This window comes from Synchiropus splendidus, chromosome 5, assembly GCF_027744825.2.
Source record: "Synchiropus splendidus isolate RoL2022-P1 chromosome 5, RoL_Sspl_1.0, whole genome shotgun sequence".
NCBI lineage: Eukaryota > Metazoa > Chordata > Actinopteri > Syngnathiformes > Callionymidae > Synchiropus > Synchiropus splendidus.
The window spans coordinates 11,699,043-11,716,182 of record NC_071338.1 but is presented as its reverse complement, the minus strand read 5'-3'; the positions used below and the strand labels follow the sequence as shown (position 1 = coordinate 11,716,182).

Here is a 17,140-nt window from a genome sequence, read left to right as displayed (position 1 = left end):
AATATTTTAAGGGGTCAAACAGAACCTTTCATTTTACTCTCAAAGAGAATCACGTATTTGGAGTACGTTCCTCGGCGGCTTCTACTCACAGTGGGGGCTCTCCTTGGCACCAGCTTTCAGCAGCAGCTTGGCCATGGGCACGTTGTTGGTCATGATGGCGATGTCCAGCGGCAGGAGACCCTCACTGTTGGGGGTGTTGAGGTCCAGCTCCTCCAGACTGTACTGGGAGAGAAGCAGCTGCACCAAGTCCAACTCCTGGTGTTCCACTGCCTCGAACAAAGCATCATTGCTCTGGAACTGTGGCACAAAGAGCATTTCAGGAAGTTCATAAAGAATAATCCAATTGAGAAACCTCAATTAGGAGTTTCTTAATGCTCCCATTTGTTTCAGTTTAGTTTTCTTTACCCCGCATTAGCTGAGATGGACGGGCGTGAGGTTTATTGTAAGTACCTGATGTTCTATTTTGGGTAGTACTACATTGTTTCTGGCTTATAAAAGCTTTTATACATTTCCTGCGACTTACTATGGTGGTTTTTCTCAGCCTCTCCTTCTCTCCTCCCCGTCCGGACCCAACACTGTCCTCCAGGGAATGAGGATTGGTGCCCACACGGAACTTTCCAGACAAGTTGCGGTAGAGCCGGCGAGCCGCACTTGGCGACGACAGGCTGGCAGATTTTCGGGCTGGGACGGGCTGGTGCGCCTGGTCTCCCCTCATTGGCTGCGTCATCTTGGCAGAATCAGCCCTGGAGGAGCAATCGGGAGACGTTAGAGAGATTCCAGTAAGGAGGCACTTTGTGTCTTCACTTATTAGGAGCTCAGAAAGTATGGGCACTTAAAATCAACCTGAAATATTAATCACGCCAAACATGCAGCATCCAGCTATTATGGACACTGAACAGCTGATCACGATAAACATAAAGGTCGAACAATTGCATTTTAAACGAAAAAGCAAAATGTACGCATTCTTCAGAATATGGCGAATGTCTGGATAACGCAGAGATCTTCATATTGTAGTCATTAATGCTTGTGTTTTGTCAGTAATAAAAACTTGTTTGCGCTCCGAATGTACAAGCTCTGAGAGCTCCCCAAGGAGCTCATTTCCATATGCGATAACACAGCAACCATCAGTTCAATCCAATAACTTCTGTGACTCCAGAATTGCTCTGGGTTACGGCAAACCTAGTACCACCAGTGACCATCTCGCATCCTTACAACAATGTCAAATGGACAATAATATATTTTGTCACTACAGTCAGATGGCGTTTGATTAATTTTAGTGCTTCATTCCCATGTTGTGTTATATTTTATAACTGTATTTTATGCATCTCCTGAACAGAGAGCTGTGTCAGCAGTTATGCGTGCGTGACAATTCCGTGAAAACTTTTCAAAATCCACATGGATCACCACCAAAAGGTAAGCATCTGTTCTTGGTCTCAATATTCACATTTCCTAAAATGTTGGTTAAAATCTTGCTATGAGACAGAAGGCAACAACATAACCCATTCGGGGGAAATAATAATATTTCATTTTATTAGTGAAATTCAAAGATATTAGAACATATTGAAATGTATTGATCCTCAGAGGACATAGATACTACGGAGAATTGGTGCAATGACTATGTATGACAACTCCAGTCATGGCTGATATTCAGTATTACAACAGTAAGGGTCCAAGATTTAAAACACATTTGCAAAGAAGATAGAAATCCTGTTCGGCCAAAGGGACTTGCTCTGGTTTGAGGCCACTGGTTTTGAGGTCAAACTCCCAGACTGACACTGTCCATGGTGTGACATGTATGTAAAGGACTCAAACCTGGCAGTTAAAGCTCATCTCACAGAATGACTTTCACACAGTTTGGCATCGTTTGCTGTGGAGCACTTGGTATCGCTGGCATGTAGACTATGCTCACTCTTCACTCAGCCTTGAGAGCTATGTAGATGTCTGCGAGTTTCTTGGGCCTGGTCTGCTCAGTGGTGTTCACACACACTCAGCTGCTGAAGGAAATGTCAGCAGGACTCTACAAGTGATAGCGACACACCATGCGATTTGTCCCATGCACCTAACGCAGACAAAAAGATAAAGGCGGTCCTTGAGGGCTCACTTTCAACAGCTCTCCCTCTTCCAGTCTCCCGTCCTTTCATCTCTCAGTTCTTTTTTTCTCTCATGTGTGTTTATCTCTCTTTTACTTCTTGAGTTGGGTGTGATACAAGAGAGGTTTTACACATGCTTATCGGTTGCCATGGAGACAAAACCTAAACATTGTTTATTGAAGACGAAATCAGGAGTCGAACAGAAGATGGAGGAAAACAAATGATGTCAGCAGTGTATGCTTAATGTTCCTTTATTCCAAGACGTAGCACGACGGCCGAGAACAAATTTGTCAACTTGAGAACATCTGTAGGAAAAATGTTATTTATACTCCTGCTGGACTATGGACGTGTGAGCCTCCACGAGCACATGCAGTTTGTACAACAGCTGACGGCGGCCCACATTATAGACATTAAAGCAACCCCAAAGCCCCCGCAACAAGCTCTTTTTCACTTGGCCGATACACCAAAAATACCCCCGATCCCCATCCCTTCCCGCTCTGTCCCATCCATCTCCACTCCATCCCGTAATAGATGCCTTATTTTAGACATCCTCGTGTTCCCGACTGGGTCTTACCTATTCCAGGGTTCCAGATAAAGCGTGGCAGGTATTTGGAATAATTTTTCCATGGGCCTGGCCCGGAAGATAAAACAAGAGATATATTTGTAATGCGTATGCCGGTATCCCATTTCAAAGAGAAAGCCTATTGGAATCCAGCCCAGGGCTTATTGCTATTTGCTTGAGATGGAACAGAGGACTTTTTTCTGTCGGCAGGACAGAGACCCATCACTCTCTGACGATATTTGGGAGGACATGCTGTGGTGCAAGGGTATGTTGTTTTCAGGGGGAAAACCAGTTCTCTCCAAGAAACTATCGCCATTGCTACTTGAGTTTCAGTTTCACCCACCAAATGTTTTTCAGGATACCTTCAAAACCGTATAGCGGTGGTATTTTAAGTCTGAAACTTATCGACCACTGCGGATAAATAGCAGAGATCTGCCCCAAACAAGCCCAGTCCACAGCTTTGCAATTGAGGATGGAGAGTCTTTCTGGCATCACTCTCCGTCCCTGCAAGACCATCATCGTCCTATATCCCGTAAAACATTGTGAGGATACAAACATCCAGTCACAAAACCAAGCGCTTATCCAAAGAGCAGTGTGAGTGACTTGTAAAAGAGGGATCTGTTTGTTGTTACATGTTGTTAGGTAACCGCTTCTTGCTCTTCCTGTAGTTCTGTCACGAATTATTGTAAAGTCAAGACGACTGCTGCGTGTGACAACATATATAAAAAAAAAAACACCTTCCAAAGTGACTTGCAACAAAGTCTCGACGAATGGACTTGAGTTTTACAAACATCCGATGCTGCCGTTTAACGTTTATCTCACCACATGTAGACAACCACAGTGACAGGGACAGACTCGTGTACAGACTAATAACACCACCACAAAGAATCAATCAGACATTTGTTTTAACCTTTAAACAGCCACGTCCACCTCAAGGACCGCAGGCCACATCCAGCCCAGAATACAATCACATGTGGCCCACATTCTCTCCATCATTCACAGCCAGGCAACACTTGCACTGCAACAGTTCCAAGTCTTAGAATATCGTGACCGAAAGACTTCATCCGATTTCCATACCTGTTAACACACACGATATCAATAATGGATAAATGACTTATCCATTAGCAGCCTATTACGCAGTTATTGATCATTCTAAAACACTTATTAGCGTCTTGTTCAGAGGACAACAAAGAGCAGTAAATAAGCAAGTGATTAGTTAACTAGCAGCAACACAAAATTCAATGAAGTACAAGCCTGTCTGGCACATGACTTTTAGACTTTTTAGACATTCATTTGAACCACTTTGTGACGGGACTGACACCTCTGTATTCGCACATATGGCCTCTGTGGGAGGAGGAGAAGCCTGAGCAGCGAGGGACCATTTCCTTATCCTATTCACAGAGGTGTTGGGCGGCTCACAACACAAAGAGGAAAACTGAGCTTAAATGATTGTATTGCAAATTTCAAAAGTCAGCAATATCTTCAAAACCTGACGGGATCAAATGTAAGTCAAAATCAACAACTTAAACAAGCCAAGGCAAGTTATACAAGGTATTTAGAATTACTAAGGAAATGTAGGCAGAATTCTATCGATACTTTTATTCACTAGTAGAACATATTTTCACCACAAAAAAATAAGGGAAAAAGGAGGAGAAACCTTTGCATATACACTCTTTTTCCCACAGACGTTTTCCCCACGCAACCCAGTTTTACCATTTTGTGAAAGCAGGAAGCTGTTGTCCTGGGAAAGTCTCTACCCAAAAGCCCAGCTTCTTGTTTGGCCCCCGATGAATACCACATCAAATGCACCAAGTAAGCAATCAAGCCTGCATCAGCCCAAAAAATAATCAACACCCCAAGTTGCCAGCACACACTCGCACAACATGCCCCTTTATTGGTCGTATCAGCCACTTTATACCAGCAGCCCGCTCCACCAGACAGTGAGTCACATGAAAATAAGGACTACATTAGAGCGTGGAGACACAGTCTAGACGTTGACTTTTTGAATGTGAAAACTAAGACTCAAGATGTGAAAAGACCTATAATTTAAGAAAATGTTACAAGATTGTTCCAATACAGTGCTACATTGCAGAAATGCCTGTGTTTCTGAGAGTTTGGCCCAGCTAACACGGAACCGCAACTATGCTCATAACAGCTCATAACGCTGGCGAACACTGGGGGAAATCAGAAGCACTTCAAAGGCAAACAACAGTACAGCAATGAATTCTGCTGCTAGTTTCCAAAAAGACATTTCACGGCACAATTTTTTTCGGGAACTTGTCAATCTTTATGTTTTTGTATGGCTACGTTATTGTCTCCATATAAGTATGGCCCCATTTTCGATGGATCAGCTCAGTGGTGAATGGTTGTCGAAATGTGACGCACTCTTAATTTATACAGCAAACGCAGTTTCCATTACTTCTGTAGACAATAAAATCTGTCATGCTCCTAATAAATGTCATATTAAAATGAGTTAATAGTAAATACAACTGCAGCGTTGTTATTTTTCATTTTGGTAATGTCCAACTCGAAGAACGAGTTCCAAGAACAACTAACAGATTAACGTCTCGTACTTCCACCATGTTTAAGTTTAAAGCAGACATGTCCGAAGTGCAGTGTTGGGGCTCTTTGCAGCCCTTCGGCGCCCCACAGTCCTTTTCATGACATGTTTCATTACGTCCACAGAAATGCAGATGTATGAAATTCATAAACGACAAAGCTGAGCTACTAAACCCCACTTACCAGTGTCAATTGTACCACCAGTGATGTCTGATGCATTAACCTTTTTAATTTACAGACAGAAAACATCAGACATCACTGTTGCAGCAAACACACAACGATGTAAATAAAATATTCAGAAGTCACTGCACGCTGCTTTTCCGGTGATAAGCGCCGACGACATTTTGCTAAACTATTAATAGCAAGCTTTATATTGAATGCATATTCACATTAAAGTGCGTATCTAAGACTGTAGCTAATGTATTTGCTCGCACTTTAATGTGAATAGACTTTGCTATTTGTTTGTGTGTTCAAAACACATCTTGGTGGATAGAGTTTAGCAAAAACATAGTGTCGCTGAACAGTGATGTCACAAGAAAAGCTGATCTTCTGAATGTTTTCTTTACATTGTCATGCATTATTTTTTTCCCGATATAATGGTGAGCTGCGTTTTTTGGTTTGTGGCCACGCCTCAGTAACTGAGAAAATAATTTACAGACACCAGCTTCCTCCATGAGTTGTGTCCGTTGGAACGCGCCTGTGTGGATACACAAAGCTTCCATTTTTTATTTCACTCCAAAAAGAAAACAAATATCACTTTTTTGTGTATTTTCTGATCAAAAGAAACTGGACTCCCTCCACCCGATTTTGCGAGGCGAGTCCAGTGAAGTAGCGCAGCACGTACTTGAGACGGAAAGCAAACACAACTCAACGCAACTGCAATGTCAAGCTGGCACAACAGGTCAACACTGTTGATCACAAACCACTAAGACCTTTTCCTGCTTGTGGAGAAGCATTGAGCTAAATGTTAAACCAGTCAATTAAAAAGTATAAGTCACAACATCTTCCCACGTAGAGATGCAGTGATGCATGCAGTTTCAGACTGACTTTGTCTGTCTGTCATGCATTGACTGCTCAAATTTCTCTGTCTGTAGTCATGTTCATTGGGACAATACATCTAAATAAGTATGAATTTTTAATGAAGTCCACGAGGAGATGTGACTTAAGTGGTTTTCCCAGGTGTATAAACCTCCTTGGCAGTGCTTTGACCAGGAGTGGTACACTCAAGTACATAACCAAAAGTAGCATTTAGATATAGACTTGAATACAACACAGGAAGGATTAACAACTGAGATACAAGAAAAGAGTGGAAAAAAGATAGAGCAGCTCACACAGGTTATTATGCAGGACAGATGCCTCCCAATGGAGCTCACCAGTCACTGCAGTCAGAGAAATTGTTGCTGTTCATTCAGTAAACAAACTGCAAACGCATTGAGATGACATTTCAAATGACGCAACACGCGATTGATAGACACATATTTCAAATAACTCAATCATTTTTACACGTTTCTTGACATTTTTTCTTCTTAATTTGCTCTTTTATATATGGTATATTCAAACAGGATAGAAATACATATTCCATTAGACAAATAAAGATTTCCATTAGATTCCACAGTCATCGTTCGTCAGATTTGACTCTCAGCTTGACAGTGATCAGTTCTGAACACGTCTTTCTAATGAAGTAGACAAATATGAAGAAGACAAAGAGTACCACAACATAAAGGAGAAAAAACGTCGCTGGTATGACAGCGAGCACTGAAAGCAGGAGAGTGGTGGGGGAGAGTGGTGGGGAGAAAGTTGCACAAACTTGTTGGCGTACACACACACACATACACTGAGCGAGAGTACGCTGGCTGCTCTAAATGTGGCTTGTAGAAGGAAATTCTGAAATCTGAGTCTTGGCACCAGACAGGCTGGAAGCAGGGAGGCTGCTGGACACAGAGTGAGGGAGAGCGAGGGGGATCGTGGGGTTGAGAGAGAGAGGGGGCCAGAGAGTGAGAACTGAGGGATGGTGGGGCTTTATTACTTGAGTTCATTTAGTCGTCCCCTCTGTTTGGCTCTTATCAGCTTATGGCCAATATGATGCAGCGCCAACAAAGCGGCCGGCAGCTCCTCACTCACTCCGTTGGCATGGCAACACAACATACAAACGCAAACGTACACATGTGCAGGCAGCGATGCCGCCAGATCAGCTCTAACTGTTTAAGGTTATTGTGTATAAATATAACTTTATGAGGGAGCGCTCAGGTGCTGGGGCTCGCGGTGCACTATTTATAATTCACACAGATGTGCAGCAGTTGCAACAAGAGAAGAAATGCGCTCAACCAGAAGAGAGGAATTCACAAAAGCCTGTTTGATAACAACCAGGCTCATTAGCGCCGCGAAAACATTATCCATCCTGTTGCACCACAGGCAGGAGACTGCACGACTGATAGCAGACATGATAGCGCGTCAGATTCTGTTGTTCTCCGCGGCCGTCTCGAGTTCGTCAGCTGTAGCTGCTCTGTGATCCTCTACGGATGTGCCTTTTGATTGAATCAGGATGTCAGGCGCCTCCATCGCAAGATCACCACGCTGCAGAAAAATCTCACACTGGCTTGCTGCACAATTTTAATACGCCATTATCGTCATTCGTGCTGTTGGTTGGAGCCCATCTGTTTTTTATTACTGTTAATAAGCTTAAAAAAACCCAGCAACCTATATATGCAAGTCTTTGAAGTGTGAACCGAGCGTGCGTTCGGGAAGTGAGCGCCCGTACAGACCACGCTCTCATGAACGGTGCCCTTTATCTTTGCCATTGGGGCTTTTTTTCATATCTCTTTTTATCTTGTCCCGATCTTCTCACTTTCTCTCGTCTCCCTAGGGAGAGCAGCAGGGAAAGAGTGGGCGGTCCGCTGTATGTTTAACCTTTGAAGTGGCCCGCTGTGCCGAGCAAGGCTTGCCACCTGTTGGCTCTGTGTGTGTGTGCAGGCAGAGGTAAATCTCTCTAATTTTGATGAGCAGAGACAACAGCAGAGTCACCATGGGGATGTGGCGTAGGGCAGTGTCTGACGTTCTCAGGATGGGGGTGGCGGGTGGGGTTGCTTCCAAGGTGGGATCACACGCACACAAACATACACACAGCCCCTCCTCTGTCAGAGCCTTGGTGACACCATGTCTCCCATGGCGATGGTGGGCCCAGCCTGGGTGGCTCCAGGCCTTCTGTGTCTCTCAGTGTGAGTGTATGTGTCACACCAAAGGGGTCCCTGCCTAGGCCGCCATATGCCACCCACCCAGCCAGAGAGAGGAGAGGGGCGGAGGTGACCCCTGGCCACTGAAGCCACCAGTTGGCCCGTTCTCTCAGTCACACGCCGTCCGGGCGCCATGTTTAAAGTCCCACGGCTGTTTATCCAGCAGAGAGATGTGACGAAGAGGAGGGTGTGCTCTCTGAAGATGCACGTGCGCCCCTCCCAAACGGGGAACGCAACTCTAAAAATCAAATTATGAACCACATTTCACAGGCCTGCACTGTTGGAGAATAGTGTAATTTGATATATCTCATAGTTAATCATTTCTGGCGGTGCATAATTTGACACAACGCTCATGAAGCTCTGCTGCTTACCAGGGTAGGTAAGTTTAGATTGTTGCAAAGTCTGAGTCACATTCATACATCTTGAGAAGCACTGTGGTACTGACGCTTGACCCTTGTGTGCCAAAGTAGAACTGATGGGGTGTGATGAGATATCGGTCTATGACACATGGCAAGATCTTTCTCGGGCAGAGTCCTATCTTTCTGTGCAGTAGCTAAACATCTATTTGTGACATGTACATTTGCTATGTCTGCTCACCCAAAAACAGTTTGGCAACTTTTTAATACTTTGCGATGGACCATTTCTGGTTCCTATAATTGGCCCCCGACTGACAGACACAGCACTTAGAACGATGATAATTCATATTCACTGGTCTCACGTTGAGGGTATGCTTGTTTAGGTGCGCCACTCACAGTGTGCCCTATATTGTAGATATATGCAACAAAAACAAAAATTATGACCTTTAATCTGACTTTCTATTGTTCAGTGAAAAAACTGTGGACAAAACAAATTCAATCAACGATGGTGATACTTCTATCAATCTGAACCGCCATTTGCCCTGGCCTCGCTTCTCCAATCTCACTGCAAAGTGAAAAAAAACAAAACTTGGAGAATCCTTGCTGAGCAGCTCTGGATATGGAACAGAGTTTCAAGAAAGAGCGACTTTCAAACTGTTGCTTGCTCAAATTCATTCAATATTCATTTCATTTCAAAAACCTGCTCTTGTGCTGCCGTTTTGGCTGATACATTCAGGACATCACCCGGAGGATCTCTGCAGAATTCAGCAGTCATGTCGAGTCAGCTCAAAACCAACCGTCAAATCCGTCATCGTCACACGTAAAGACAGTTGGTTCATGTAATATGAGGCTGGACGGAAGAGTCCGTTTCTCCACGCAGACTTAAGGGTGTTTTGGCGGCTCTGATTCTTTTTTTTTCCGAAGTTGTCAAAGGCACTCGCGTCTATACTACCTGAGCTTCCTATCTCAATCTGGAAACCATTTCCCCCAAACTAGTTTCAAACCACAAACCTCTTGGGTCCTCAGCCGATTTTCTTTCTGCCACTGACCATAAACACAACACACACACTTCCAAGTGGACTGAGGGCTTCAGTTCCCGCAGTCCTGGTCGTCTTTTATCATCTCATAGGCAGCACATGTAGCTGTGCTCGCTCCCTGACCCAATGGCTGTGTATGCACGTACACACCTACCAAGAGAGCAAACCACACACCTCACTTCTCCCCTATCGCCATTTTTCGCAACCACTCCTGCTGTCATCTCCCTCTAGTTTACTTTCAGGAACTCCTCGTAACTCCCCCTTTGCCGTCTCTCTTCATCATCTTTTCAGGCCGTCGCTTCATCTACCGTGATGTCAATCAATCTCACTCTCTCCTCTTCCGACCCCAGTGCTACAGCCCTCCTATTTCAGGCTTCCCCCGACACCCTTCCTCCCCCTCGCTGCCTGGTACTTCTCTCTTTCAGTCTACATCGCATAAACTGTCTCCTCATCGCCGCCGCAACTCTGTGTGTCCGTGTGCGAGTCCAGGTTTGGAGTGGAAACCAGAGTATCAAGTCAGAGACAAACAGGTCAGGAGGGGAGCCATGCTCATAAATCTTCCTCAGAACAGTCTGCAGCATCCACATTCACGGAGAGTTCTCAGAGGCAGGGTCCATCTTCATGACATTTTTTATTCATTTTAGAACTAATGAAAGTCAGATCTGGCAGAAATGGAAGACAGAGCGTGACAAAGCAACACACATTCAAACCTGTGGTCAATGGAGTCATCGAGCGACTTATATATGTTTTTACACTGCGGGAGAAAACCACAGCACAGCCTGAAAAAAACTAATAAACAAACAAGCAAGGTGAGAAACTACACGCAGAAAGGACCAACGGTGACTGTCCGTCTACTGATGGACTGATGACCTTTCCATGTTGTACCAAGCCTTCAGACCAAGGTTGCTGGCTGCAGCCATGGTGATGCCTTAACAGGAATCTGCACCAGAAAATGATTCACTAAATGAATTCCTAGCAAGATGTGACAAGGTGAACCTGTGTATGATGGACCACTGACAAATGACCTAACTGGTGACATTGTTTGAGGTTGGGCTTGGAACTAGGTGATGAGGAGAATGGCAGAAGGTGCCTGGTGCAATGAGGAGAGCTGAACATCTGTATCTCTCCTGCAAGCCAATGGATGGGTTGTTGAAACCATGTTCTGGATGCCATTATCAACTGCCACCATGACTTAAAGATCCACCAGCCATCAGCCTGTATCTGCCCCTTGCTCTTGTCCACACAAATATGTTGTACAGAAAAGACGAATTGATGCAAAACCCAAATAAACTTTAAGATAACATCAAGCCAAGGAAAACATGGTTTGGGTGGAACTGATTATTATTTCATGACACAACTAGTTCTTTCCATATAATGAAGAGCTATTCTCGCACAAGTGGCGTCAGAAGACCTTCTCATTTGTCCCGTTTGTTTGAAGCGACAGCCTCTAGCCACAGAAAATGAAGGGAAAACTAAAAAAGAAAAAGCTGGGAATACTACATCAAATTTAAACCAAATGAGGCGAGTGGCACTCGGGCCAAAACCACTTTACGCCCTTGAGGCTTGCTGTCTTTTCCACTAAGACTTTGGTGATTAAAAAATGAGCCATCTCCTTCATTGATTCTTTGAATCCAGCCGATGAGGATTATTGCCTAGCAAACCTGATTCTCTTCAAAACGCTGCTCTCGACAGGCTAACTATTGCAACATGTGTCTGTGAGAATGAGACAGACTCCACAGACAGTTTCAGATTGATGTGATGACAGTGGATGACAAGGAAAACCAGTGAGGCCTCGACAGTCTGGACTTCCTCTGTAATACACAACAAACAATGAAATGAACATGAATGTCTAGCAACCAGCTGCACAAGATTTCCACCACTCTTTTAAACTATTTTGCATCCACTAATTTGTGTCCAAATTCTAGAATTTTAAGCGAATGGTTTGCCCATAGATCATGTGTGATTTACTGAGAGCACAGAGTGCAAGACATGCCTGCAGAAAGTATGCAGTGACACAAGAACGGGCACATCACAGCATTTCAGAAATCTGGCAGCACTTCTGAAAAACAAAAATCGAAAACAACCACTTGATCGTGATAATAGTGGAGGTGTGACATTAAAATATAAGAAATTGCCAAGTACAGAGATGGAAGGAGAACCGATCTGAAGAAGTTAGAACATAGCAATAGAATTACGCACGTACATTTTTTATACAGAAAAATGCACTCGCTTTGATGAGAATTCAGGAGAATAAACTGTGATAGTCAGTGACTGAGTTTTGTTCTAGACAGTAAGTTATCCAAACATCCATTTGCGACCTGTCGGGGGCAGTCTTGTGTATTTGTCCCTGGCAACATGAAGAAGGAGGAGGAGGAGGTGGAGGGCAGGAGCAGCAGCACAAGACGTACTTCAGAAATAATTAGCCACCTCACTTCCTTCCGGATTGAGGTGTCAATTAGAAACAGGTGTTGTGTCCAAAGGTGACTCCCCACTAAAATGATGACGTCAGTAAACTTAAGGGGCAAGATTACCTGAAGGTGGCAAGACGTACATCAGCGAGTGCATCGTTTGTGAGCTGACATTTTTGGTACAGAGTAGAAATGATAAACCGACATGGATAATATGGAGGCAGTGAAAGAAAATAGCACTGAACCCTGGGGCGAACACGCAGCTGGCTGCCAAAATCCATCACACCTGCAGTGCAACTCCAGCTGTAGAGGGTATATTCTATTGTAAAAAAAATCTGGAAAAATACATCTTTATTTCCAGTTGTGAATAGATGTTAAAAAGGTCATGCATAGGTGCCAACCTTCAGTGACTCAAAATAAATATCATATGGTCAAAATAGAGACGTCCACATGTCCAGTCATACATTGTCAACATCCTTTTTAAGTACTGTAAAATACTCTCCAGTGTGGAGTCTCATCGGTTCAGTGTACCATCACACCCCTGCTATGCACAAATGACCACACACCCCTTGAAACTATTAGATCATTCAACAGTGGCCACTGAAGTGTGAGAATATTCCAAAACCAATAAATGGTTGAAATCAAGGCATGTTTTTGTGCTCACCCTGTGTTGCAGAGAACTCTTGAGTTCTGAGAACAGAGCACAAGCAACTCAGCTCCCGAAGACCAGCACAGACCTGCTGATTTAAAACCACCTGAGAACGCTGTTATTACTGTACCTGCATATACTGTACCGACTACTTCAATGATCAGAATAACACAGTACAACAACAAGTACAGGAACGATCTGTTCAATAAAAGACTTTCATGCCTAACTAATGTTTGCTAATTTGGAATGGTGCACACTTTTTCTTTTAAAGTTTGATTTCATCTTTTAATTCACATTTTCAGAATGTATTTGTTAGTACCTTTTTCTGTGTTTGGCTGATATCTGATGCAGCCACCACACCATGCATGGCTGCGTTCCACAAAACCGAGGCAGAAAAGTTAAGTTGTCAGACTGTTTTACTGCTCAGAGCTGTAGTTTCACAGATTGGTATTTTATACGGCTATATTCCTGCTTTCTCAGAAGCACCGATTTATAGAGGAAAAGTAGTAAAAACACTTTATATTCATACACTTACTTCACTATATTACTACTTTTTAGAGGTTGTGAACGAAGGAGCTATGAGCCTAAACGCAGGCTGTTATTAGAGAGACCAGCAAAATGTGATGCAGTGGTTTCTGCACCTAGTTGAAGAGTGACAGAACAATGTTTCTGGGGCCTAAAACAACAGAGAATCTTGTGTATTCCTTTTTGCCTACAGTTCTGATTTACTTACGGGCTTATGAAAAGCCATGCTGCAACTCAAAGAGAAAAAACTAAACACGGAACGGAACACAGCCAATGAAGATGCAGCAGAGAAACAATGAATCAGAGGGGGGAGTTTTGACATTTAGTGAATTGGTGACAAAAACGTTTTTAATCATGAAAAGTAAATCTCTCTCCAATCAGCAGCGGTCCGTCTCTTCATACGTCTGGCCAGGAACGCGACTTGAGTTCCACGGGCAATGGACTTAATTTATCATGATGTTTCTTTACAGATTTTTCCATGAAAAACTATTATGAGGACAAACACATGAAGTGAAAGAGCAAGAGAACATCTCACCACAAAAACATTGAGAGTGTTCAGGAGTTTGTGTGATGTGTCACATGCGTTGAAGCACTGCAACAAACGTCTTACAGAGTTGACGTGTTATGGTTCATTTGAACAGCTCCTAATGTTTCAGTGTTTTGAATTGTTGTAGAGATGAACAGTCTTTTGGGCATGGATCATTGTCTAATTTTGTATCGGCGCATTTCGAGAATATGGGAAGTTCAAAACATAACTTCAGGGGAAGGGTTTATTTCTATATTTCTGTCAAATATTAGTGACCTTTGGAAAATAATGGAAAAAAAGAAAAACCTTTCGCAGTTAGATCAGGTAATGCAGAACCATCGTGTTTCTTAGTCGAAATATTTTGCAATTTAAAAAAAAATATTTTTAAAAAGTCCTCTCTGAAATTTCAACTCTAATTTCTCAACTCTTTTCCTCCTTATCTTGTAAATCAATACAGCACACCGTCAAGACGCAGGAAGTAGTAAAAACCCTCCAACTATTCCAAAAATGTGAGGACTCATGAGTGTTTTCAATCGATGCAACTAGCACACGTGTTTCTCTGCTGAGTGCATTCCAGAGGAGCAGTGCCGGTCCTGTCAGAGGCTGGACCGACCTTGTTTCACCCCCGTGTAGCATGACTCAGTCTTCGGTGCTGAATCTCTCCTCCTGGGGTCTCCTGTTTATTATGTCACAAAAGACCGGTCACACTCTTGTAATGGTCGCTCACCCCGGAGAAAGTTAGAATCCAGCTGTAGCAGAGCCCCCCTGCCCCATCCCACTCGTAAATAAGCATGTCCAATCTACCCACTGCGTTTCATTAAAACCAGACCACATCAGTCGGGGAGTGAACTTTAAAGGCCAGGTCCCCTTCTCTGGCAACAAGGAAGAAAAACATGGTGCTGGTAAAGTGAAAGACCTCACACTGCATGTACACGCCGACGCCTGTATATGGAGCAGCACATTTCTTCTGGTGGACCACACAGTGCAAGCATCACTTGGAGACCACACAGTGGGTCTATTAAAGCTGACAAAGACCTCATTAGACCTCACAGTTGGCTGTTGCATTATTCACTGGGACATCAGAGAATCTTGCACCTGTAATCCACAAACCACAAATTGACTCTGCAAAATGACTACAGTGGTCCCAACGCACTCGTGAGAAAAACTGTTCATCGGTGAATGAACGCCCATTTTTTTGATGTGTGAAGGAAGTGACAGGTTAGTGTTATGCTTCACCAAAGAGACGAGGAACAGTCAACTACACTGCCAAGCCTTCAGTGGGGATGCTCGAAGGACAGACCGACGTTTGGATATGCAGACTCAAGAGGTGGAAGAGAGCAGAAAGTGGGAAGGAGGAATCCCACGACTGGAGGAGGGAAGCGAGTGCCTGGAAAGATTTCAGACTCCTGTCATCAGTTGCATGACAAGTAAGATTTTTACAAGAGTAAAATGAGATGGCGCCACTGGAGTTACTTGGCCCACTTTAGCTAAATCAAGCCAGGGGGAAACAGCGGGAACCTGTGACGACAACACCTCCCCAACACAGCACCAGCTTGTATACAGCTGCACTTCAACTGTTGCTGTGTTCAAATGAATAGTCTCCTCCTGAGTCCAGACCCAGTTTACAACAACACCTTAAAATCCCACATTCACTGTGGCCTATCTAGCCATGCAGAGTCAGAACATTGAGTTGGAAGATTGTTTTATTCAAGTCTTCCATCCCTTAGTTCTCTGTGTGAAGCCCACAAAGGCCGATCACTCTTGAAGACACTAAAATAGAGTCCATGAATTTCTTAAATTAATCGAACATAATTATCATACATAATTATGGTAGAAAAGGGGGAATTTTGTCATTTATTGATTTCATTCCGGTAAAGTAAACCTCAGCTCTTGATCCATTTTGAGTTTTGGGTTTCTGCCGGTTTCAGCACCTGGTAATTTACCATGTATAAATAGAAGTGCAAGGTGAAAAACCACCATGTTCCCGAGACAAAAAAGAAGTTTCCTATAGAGCAGAACACTAGTCTTGTCTGGTGCCACCCTAAGAAGCCAAGATTTATAATATTTGTAGCTCTGGAATGCAATGAGGCCCAGAGGGAGACAAGAGTCAACTCACCAATCCACACTGAGAGATCGTCGACGGAAGGCTGGAGCTCTGTCAGCTGATGTCTTCTCAACTTTGGCTGGACGTTCTTTGAGAGACAGTCGGTGAGTGAACTTGGAGATTCCTGACTCCGATCTAGAAGTGAGAAGAAGAAGGAAATTCTGGTGAACATCTTAAGAAACACTGTAAGAGATAACAAAGGTCGGAATTCCACATTATGTGTATATAAAAACTTATAATAATAAATACCTCTTTTTTGATTGGCTGCTGACTTTTATAGCTCTCCAAATTTTGGCCACTGTTGCCAGTGATGTATTGATTGATATATTGTGTTATTGTGATATCTCAATTAATAATTGGGTCATTGATAAAATATGAAATGTTTTCATTGCAGTCCAGCAGAGCTAGTCAGTGTTTCTGACACCAGTCCCACGGATATATGCACAGTAAGTCGACATGTACAAAGATATTTTTATATAAAAAGTATGACTTTTCTTCCCTCATGGTGCTTATTAATACTGCAAGAGCATCGACAAACAGTCACAAAAAACACATGCTGCTTTCATTGCAATATAAAATGATAACCCCTCTCTAATGATGACTCATACATACTTGCGATCATATATGGATCTCTCAACCTCGGCCAAAAAGCGTTTTAGTCTCCATGGCAAGCTCCGTCAGGGACAGACTGCAGAGATGGCGCGGACTGAGGGAGCACGCTGTCACTCAGCTGCTGATCTCACTTCTGCCATTACTGTCACTGCAGTTTAGGTCAGAGGCTGAGCACATCACTGTTCACATCAGGCTTTCATAAAAACGTCTGATGAAATCACATATAGGCATATTTCTGATTGCAGCGAAGGGACTCAGATGAAGGAACAGCAGTGAGCTGATGTAGCCATTTGCTCCAAATTCAATTGGCATAACAATATATGCATATTTTTCTGCCATCCTAATACTGAGGCAGGACAGTAGATTGAAGTCACTCAGGAGATGCCTTCCAGGAAAGTGCTTCTCTCCACAAAGAAAACAGTCTCATTTAATGGTTCTTGGAGGGATCAGAAAGATTTGGGAGACTGATTATTGCAAAGCAT

The 17,140-nt window shown here is 43.5% G+C and overlaps 1 protein-coding gene across 5 annotated transcripts in view; it reads right to left on the bottom strand.

Moving 5' to 3' along the window:
* LOC128758571 (ankyrin repeat and fibronectin type-III domain-containing protein 1) overlaps nucleotides 1-17,140 on the bottom strand; it is a 141,792-nt gene that overhangs the window by 22,976 nt on the left and 101,676 nt on the right. For all 5 annotated transcript variants that reach the window (XM_053864653.1, XM_053864652.1, XM_053864656.1 and 2 more), the window contains 3 exons: nucleotides 16,059-16,181; nucleotides 524-743; nucleotides 90-297 (listed from right to left, as the gene is read on the bottom strand). In XM_053864653.1, coding sequence (XP_053720628.1) covers nucleotides 90-297; nucleotides 524-743; nucleotides 16,059-16,181 — 551 coding nt within the window. The remainder of the gene's footprint in view (nucleotides 1-89; nucleotides 298-523; nucleotides 744-16,058; nucleotides 16,182-17,140) is intronic.